The 8,077-nt window shown below is 58.9% G+C and overlaps 1 protein-coding gene across 1 annotated transcript; it reads right to left on the bottom strand.

Moving 5' to 3' along the window:
• Positions 1-5,256: 5,256 nt before the first annotated feature.
• Positions 5,257-7,154, bottom strand: LOC306815397 (serine/threonine-protein kinase pim-1-like; the record flags this gene model as incomplete). Its single annotated transcript, XM_079331959.1, has 5 exons — positions 5,257-5,603; positions 6,216-6,582; positions 6,787-6,837; positions 6,964-7,070; positions 7,127-7,154. 5 exons carry the CDS (start codon positions 7,152-7,154, stop codon positions 5,278-5,280), a joined length of 879 nt encoding a protein of 292 aa, XP_079188085.1. The 3' UTR covers positions 5,257-5,277.
• Between the last annotated feature and the right edge of the window lie 923 nt (positions 7,155-8,077).

The raw sequence follows: 8,077 nt of genomic DNA, 5'->3' as shown, positions 1-8,077 counted from the left end.
GGAGCTTCAGGCCAAGTTTATTAGAGAAGCTCTTGTTGGGTCACGAGGGGCACAAAGAACCCCCAACACCCCAATTGCACCCCCAAGCTCCCCTAAAGCAGGACCCCAGGCTTTTTAAACTCCTTCTTTTAGAGGAGCCTAGGAATACCTGGATCCAATCCCAGCGCCAGGCTTTGTCAAGAATTTATTGATAAAGTATTATAAGGCTGGAATTGAACCTTTGTATAACTTTGTCCCTCAACATTAATGATGGAAATCTAGAAGTATTTATATGCATAGAGATATGGTTGATTATGATCATGATTAGGCAAAAAGGTCTTAATCAGAATTACTTTCTCCCCAGTTTAGGAGCTGTAACATCTATTTTAATATCATGCCCTAGGAAGCAATTTTGAAGCAACTGTATCAAAGCAGAACTAAGTAGAGATGGGTGTCACTCCCCCAGACCAACGACCCTGGGCAAATCTCCTTAACTCAGCCTCAAGCAGTGACCTTGAGGGGTGCCTCCAATCCAGGGAAGAATCTCCACACACCCCTAAGAAGGGAAATGTCAGGAGATGCTGCCACTAATAATTGGGACAGGGCTTTTCTAGTCTGAAGTGCTGTCAGTCAGATGCGCCCAGGCTGTGTCAGCTGAGCAGCTCTGCTGAAGTTCTCAGTGGTGGCACTTGGTTGTTCCCTGCTCTGGGGATTTTCCCAGCTCTGCCACAGCTTCAGCTCCCTCTCAGGATGTTGAAGTTTGGGATGGAGGAGTCAGGCTGGTTTCAGCATTATTCACCCCAAAAGCAGCATGATTCCCTCCTTCATTTCCCACTGGGGGTTTTGCAAACAGAGCCTTGTTGGAGCTGTTGGAGCCCATTGCAGGCAGAGCCTCCTGCTCCAGCAGGAGCTGCCTTTCCTGGGCCATGGCCAGGCCAGGTCCTGCTGCAGGAAAAGCCTCAGGCAGCCCCAACACAGGGAAGGGCTCGGGGACAAGTGCAGAGTGCCATGGTGGGAGCTGTGCCAGGGAGAGCCTGAGGCACCAAAGGCACCTTGGCAGCAGCAGCTGTTTCCAGGGCATGGCCAGAAGCCTCCCTTGGCAAGCCGGCCTGGTGGCCACCAGAGCAGAGCTGCTGCCTCAGGGGGGATTTCTGGCTGGGCTCTGCCCCAGCCCACAGAGGGAGCTCAGCCCTGGCTCTGGCACAGCCCTTGTGCCTGGGCCCTGCAAAGCCCAGAGGTCACCTGTGCCACCCTGGTGCCCATCCCTGGCTCTGGCACGGTCACTTCTGTGCTCGCTGCTGCCTCCAACACTGCACCCCCTCATCTACAGCCTGAGGGACCAGGAGCCTGAGGATACCCTGAGGAGATGAGCACTCTGTGCTTTCCAGAAACAATAAAGTGCCTGTTGGTTTCTGCAGAGCTTTCAGAATGGAACTCATTACAGACTGTTCAGACTGCTGTTTTCATTAAGAGATGCCATTAGTCACAGTATTGCTACATCACTATCTACTGTGCTTGTGTTCAGCAGAGACAGTAAGGAGCCATGACCACTGTGCATTGAGGTAAAATAAAGTCCTGATCTGCCCTGTGTGACCAAGATCCTTCCTCTGCCCTTCTGTATCTCTGCAGGGGCAGTGCCTGTGAGCAGAGGTGGTAGGAAGAGACTCCCAGCACAGCAGCACAGACAGGGACAATGGCCCTGGCTTTCCCCACATCTGCTCTTCCCAACTCCACCCTATCCTTGATATCCCTTCTGTGGCTGTGAGGCTGCAGTGCTCTGGCAGCTTTGTCACTGTCCTGCTGCGTGTCCCTGCTGTGAGCACAGGCAGGGACAGGCCATGGGCACTGCTGGGACACAGCTGGGCTCCAGCACAGCAGTTCCATCAGCAAAGGCATTTCCTGAGGGCAGGGCAGGAAGGCTTTGCTCTCCTCCAGAGTCAGGAACAGGAACAGGCCCAAGGAACAGACTCTGAAGAGGCTCCTTGTGTTCCCTATTCTCCCAGGGCTCTGTGAGATGAGATCAGGGTCCCAGTGTGGCCATCGAGGGACTCAGGTCTGGGTAGGGTTTGGCTTGTTCATGGCCAGTGCCCATCAGATGGTGAATGGTGTGTGCTGAACCTTGCTGGGGCTCTGCAACTTGTCCCAGGGCTGATGGCAGGGCAATGTTTGTCTGCAGGGCCTTGGGAGCGTCCAGGAGAGCACAGGGGACCTGCAGGGACAGGGTGACCCGGGGAGCAGCAGGGAGTGGAGCTCACAGGCCTGCCCACATTGGGTCACCCTGAGATCAAGGACTGAATGTCTGCTGTGACCAGAAGAGCTCTGAGTCCCAGGGACACAGCAGGCACAGGGAGAGGAGTCTGGGCACTGAGTGCTCTGAGCCCCAGGGACACAGCAGGCACAGGGAAAGGAGTCTGGCACTGAGTGCTCTGAGCCTCAGGCACCTTTCCCAGGAGGATGCAGGGCAGCCCCAAGGGCATCTGGCAGCCCTGGAACAAGGCAGGCTCCTCTGAGCCCCTCCACAGCCCCAGCAGAGCCTGTGTGGGAGGGGGTCAGTGCAGGGAGCACCATCAGCTGCCTCTGTGTCCCAGGCTGAGCAGCAGAGCCCAGCAGAGGCAGCCCAGGGCCCCGGGCAGCACAGCCCCCGTGCTCTGCAGAGCAGCAGCCCCAGCTCGGGCTCTGGGAGCAGGGCAGGGGCTGCAGCAGTGGCTGCTCAGGCCAGCACAGACGTGTTCCCCTGGCACAGGCTCTGTGGCAGCTGGAATGTGCCAGGAGCAGAGCAGGAGCCCCTGGGATGCAGAGAAGCCCTGGAAAGAGGCTGCCCTGTCCCTGGGGCAGCAGCAGCTGCTGAGGAACCCTGGGGCCAACTCTGCTGCTGTGCTGGGCAGCGGGGCTGGCCCGGGGGCTGCAGGAAATGCCCAGGCTGAGGATCTGCTGAGCATTCCAGACACAGAGTGGCTGTCCCTGACCAGCAGTGCCTCCAGTTGTTGCTGCAGGAGGTAACCATGACTATGTCACCTGCACTGTTGGGCTGGGGCAGGGACAGGGAGAGGAAAAGAAGGAACCCTTAGTAATGTAAGTCACCTGCAGTGTCAGAATGGTGCCCATGGTTCCATGGAGCCCCACAGTCCCACAATGGTCTCTTCGTCACACCAGGCCCCACAGTGTCACAAGGCATCTTTGGTTCTATGGGGCCCACAATATCTGCTTTGCCAATGGGCAAGGTCAGCACCGAAGACACGGACACCAACTTAAGGAACAGAGTAATTTATATATTGCAAAAGTGCAAAGAATTAAAAAAAAAAAAAAAGCTGGCTGGGCACAAGTGGGGCAACACAGCAAACAGGGAGCCTGCGAATCTCTTCCAGAGACTGCTCTGCCTGAACAGCTCAGCCAGCGGGAAGGAGCTGCTCCACACGGGAACCAGGAACAGAAGACACTCCTATTTTATGGCATGTTTTCTGTTTTAAACAAAAGAAAAAAGAAAAGAAAAAACCTCTATAAAATGTGAAAGATAAAAAAACCCCCCAAGTTTCAATGAAAAATATTCCGTAACTTTTAATTCAGTTTAATAACTGATCTTTCGCAGCAGAAAATTCAGTTATTTACTTTGTAAATGAGTTGATGGCATTGATCCATTTTACTGGCCTCAGTAACCTTTTTTAAAAAGATTTTGAGGTTTATTTCCAATATAGTTATTTTAAATTGTGGTGGAATTGGAGTGAAGCAAGAAGAAATTGCTTTGTGCCCTGCCAGCTCCTGGCAAGACTGGCAATCTAAACTCTGTCACTGCCCAAATCCTTTAGGAGATGCTCTTCCTTCTCACCCTGTGAAAGAGCTGCACATTCCCTTTGAAACTGTCAGGGGCTTCTTAAAGACGGAAAGTCCCACTTACAGCTTTTTGCTTGGTTTGGGAGTGCAGAACGGAAATTCTCCTTCCATCAGCTCCAGGCTGCACTGCCTTAGGAACACGGCCCCTCGCCAGGTTTTGCCCACTCATGGCACTTCTAGAGGAAGAAGAAAAGTGCAACTGCACAATTCCAGCCAAAAAAGAATGAAGAGTCGGACATTCTGTGGAAATCCAGAGGTTCAGCTGGCACCGTGGAGAGTGTGGGTTCTTGCCCATTGGGTGTGTGTCCCTAACAGCAAACCCTTGGCCTGCAGGAGCATCTCACTCACCTGCAAAGCAGAAAGCTCAGGCGGTGCGCTCGGAACGGGCTCGTCTGGTGCAAAGCTGTCAGAGCCCTGTGAGGGCAGAGCCCTGTGTCCAGGGCTGAGCCCAGCAGAGCCCTGGCACAGCCCAGAGCTGCCTCAGCATCCGCAGAGCCCGGCTGCAGGGAGAGAAACCAGAACCCGCCCGTCAGCCGAAGGCTCCTGTCCCCCTTGTCCCGACCCCACAGTGCCCAGGCCGTGCTGGCTGTGCCCAGAGCTGGGCACAAACCTCCCAGTCACTGCTGCCCCTGGGAGCAGAGCAGGAGGGCAGCACGTGTGCCCAGCCTGCAGCCAGCCATGGCACATCCAGCCCCTCAGCAGCTGCCCAGAGCCAAGAAGCAGCTTGGCAGCCACTCAAGAGTTCCTTGCAGCCACCCCAGCAAAGGGGGGAACATTTGGTTCCCGGCCAGGCCGTGCCATGCCCAGATCTGGGACCATCCCCCTGCCTGGGGACTCACCTGCAAATTGGGCCTGGAATGTCTTTGAAGAAGATGCCAGAATCGAAGTCGATCATCTCCAGCTGCCAGTGGCCAGGGCCAGGCAGAGGTTGTCATCCTTGAGGTTGTCCTTGCAGCCGCCCCACCTGGTACAGCTTCTCCAGGGGCTGCTTCTCCTTCCCTGGGGGCCAGACCAGGCTGTCTGTGCTCTGCCCAGGGACTCAGCCATCACTGAACCAGGACAGGTAAAACCAGGTCGAATGGTGGCTGCCAGTGCTTGCAAGACCAGCTCAGCTCCAGAACAGATGCTCCCATCTGATGACCCCTGCTCCATGGTACAAAAAATCTGGGTTTCTTTGCTTCTTGTGATCAAGAGATGTGTGTAGCTGTTTGATCAAAGGCTCCTGGATTAAATGGTGCCTGTGAATCTCTCCCATCTTCTAGGGCAGATGAACATCCTGCAGCCAAGGGTCATGGAACAGATCTTCCACAGATGGCCTGTCCAAGGAGCGCATGGATAAACACCAGCTGATAACATCTCGGCACTCTGGGGAGAGAAACCAGCAACCACCAGTCAGCTGGAGAAGGACCCTGTTTGCTTTGCCCCACTGTTCCCATGCCCAGGCGCTGCTGGATGTGCTCAGAACTAGGCCTAAACTTTCCAGACAACTCCCTGTTTTGGAGGAGAGCAGGAGAGCAGGACATGAGCCACCTCCTCAGCAGCTGCCAGAGCAGGATGCTCACGAGCCCACTGCTGTCTCCCAGCACTGGTATTCCCCGTGCCCAGAGATGAGGATCCACCTTGAGAGAGCCCTTGTGGGAACTTGAGCTGGCCCCGGATGATGCCCCGGCCCCTCCTGAACGGGTGCTTCCCGCAGACCATCTGGTACAGCACGATGCCCAGGGACCAGATCGTTGCTGCCTCGCCGTGGTAGCATTTGCGGTAGGTCCATTCCGGGGGGCTGTAGGATGGTGTTCCTATGGAATACAGATGGAGCTCATCAGGGGAATGCTGCTGCTCCCAGAGCCTGGCCCCAGCATCCCTGGGCATGGGGGGGCTGCAGCAGTGGCACAGGGGGTGACCTGCTGCCTACTTGCGAGCACCTGGCTCTTGTGTACAAATCTGGGGTTGGAAAAGAAGCCACTGGTATTGGGAGAGGGCAGTAGAAGCCCTGGGAAGGCCCAGCTAGGACACACAGAAGAAAAACCCAGCCAGTGGTGGGAAAAACCCACTCTCCTCCCTGCTTGCATTGCCCCCAGAAAACACTAATAAGCTAAGGCAAACAAGGGCAGCAAAGCAGTCCAAGCCCTTCCTCGCCTGCACACCAAACTGAGCAGTGCCCAGGTCTGACCCCCATCTCTGCCACCCCCATGGGGTTTGTGTCGGCCTGGCTGCCCCAGCTCCAGCCACGGCTGAGTGGCTGGTGAATGAGGTTGGCAGAGCTGGCAGCTGGCCCCCCTCTGACCCCCACCCAAGAGCAACTTGGCTGCAGAAGCAATGCCATGGCCTGCAGCAAAGGGGGAAATCCCTGGTGCCACAGCCAGGCTGGGCCATGAGATGCCCAGGAGCATCCCCCAGGCTCGGCTCACCTGCAAACTGCGTGTAGACTGTGTCCTGGAGGAAGGTGCCACAGCCAAAGTCAATCAGTTTGAGCTGCCCGCTGTCCAGGTCGATGATGATGTTGGCCGGTTTGATGTCCCTGTGCAGGACCCCGCAGCTGCTGCAGTGACGCACGGCCTCCAGCACCTGGCGAAACAGCCCCCGTGCCTCCTCCTCCGGCAGGAATCTCCGAGCCGCGATGAAATCACGGAGGTCCTGACATCGCTCTGGACGCTCCATCACCAGCAAGAAGCAGCTGGGCAGCTCAAACCACTCCAGCAGCTGAATGACTCCAGGGAACCCAGTGGACACCTTGTCCAGGAGCACAATCTCCAGGGGCGCACGGGCGCCGTCGGGCTGCGCGAGGAGCACGATGCCGTCAGCAGGGCTGAGGCCCTGCCAGGGCTCTGGGGCTCCTCAGCCAGCCCGGGATGCTCTGCACCCCCCGCTCACCCCACGCCCGCTCTCCCTGCAGGGCTCCCGGCGGCTCCCACCCTGCTGAGCCCCGGCTCCTCTCCGCCCGGCACGCCCCGCCTTCTACCGCTGGCCCCATTCACTCACCAGCTCGCCCCAGTGCTGGATGCGATTCCTGGGCACGCGCTTGATGGCGACCTGCGAGCCAAGGGGCAGCAGCGGGCTGAGCTCGCCGCCCAGCACGCCGCGCTCCAGCCTCCCCTTCCTCGTCTTCTTCTTCCTCCTCCTCCTCCTCCTCCCTCCTCTTCCGCCCCTGCCACTCACCGAAGCACCGTCCACGAGCCGGGTGCCCGAGAAGACGCTGCCAAAGCCGCCGCTCCCCAGCAGCGAACCCATCCGGTACCGCTCCTGCAACGCCTCCTGCGCCTTCCCTGCAGGCGACACGCGGCTGTCAGCGCTCGGCCCGGGGCCAGACACGGCCCCCGACCGTTCCCCGAGCGTCCTGGGCTGGGCATCCCCACCCACCCCGGGCCCCGGCGGAGCTCGGGCCGGGGGAGCCTCGGCGGGGGTGGCGGGAGCGGCCGCGCCGTGTGTGCCCTCCGCGGGTCCCGGGAGGAGCCAGAGACGGGGCCGGGGCCGGGGCTGGGGCTGGGGCTGGGGCTGGGGCTGGGACTGGGACTGGGGCTGGAGCTGGGGCTGGGGCTGGAGCTGGAACTGGAGGTGGAGCTGGAGCTGGAGCTGGAGCTGGAGCTGGAGCCGGAGCCGGGGCTGGGGCCGGGACAAGCGGAGCCAAAGAAAAGCGATGCCTCCCCAGCCCCAGGCACTGTTGTCCAGCCAACAGCACCACAGCCAGGACAGCGAGAGCCGGGTGGAGACGAGACCGCGGCGAGACGAGCGGGGCCGGGGGCGGAGCCGGCGACGGGGCAGGGGCAGCCCCGCCCAGGGCCGGGGGCGGGCTCGGAACATGGCCCGGAAGGGGAAGAGGGGAGAAGGGAAGAGAGGGAGAGGATCCGGGAACGGGACACCGGGGAAGAGGGTGCGGGAATGCGGGACAGGGAGAGGAGGAACAAGAGATCCAGAGGATCTGTAGACTCGCTGCTTCTACTGCCGCTGCTGTTGCTGCTGCCGCTGCTGCCGCTGCTGCTGAAGCAACTGACGCGCCGTGGCCGTTTGTCCGCGTGTTCGTTTGTCCGCGTGTCCGTTCCACGCTCGCCCCACTCGCCCCATGGCCGAGCCCCGTGCGTCCCGGGGGCAGCCCCTGAGTCTGTCCCAGCATGAGAACTTTGCCCTGTTGAGCCAAGCCCCGAGTCCTGACTCCCACACGGTGACACGGGAATCCCCTGGGTCCCTGCTGTGCACTGGTCCTGCTGAGGCTCAGACACTCTCGGAGCTCATTCCCTGGCTGGAGGATTCCTGCCCGAGCCAAGCACTGCCCTTA

This window comes from Erithacus rubecula (genome assembly GCF_903797595.1).
Source record: "Erithacus rubecula genome assembly, contig: scaffold_126_arrow_ctg1, whole genome shotgun sequence".
Classification (NCBI taxonomy): Eukaryota; Metazoa; Chordata; class Aves; order Passeriformes; family Muscicapidae; genus Erithacus; species Erithacus rubecula.
Note: the sequence above shows the minus strand (reverse complement) of the source record. Positions and strands in the feature narration are given on the sequence as shown.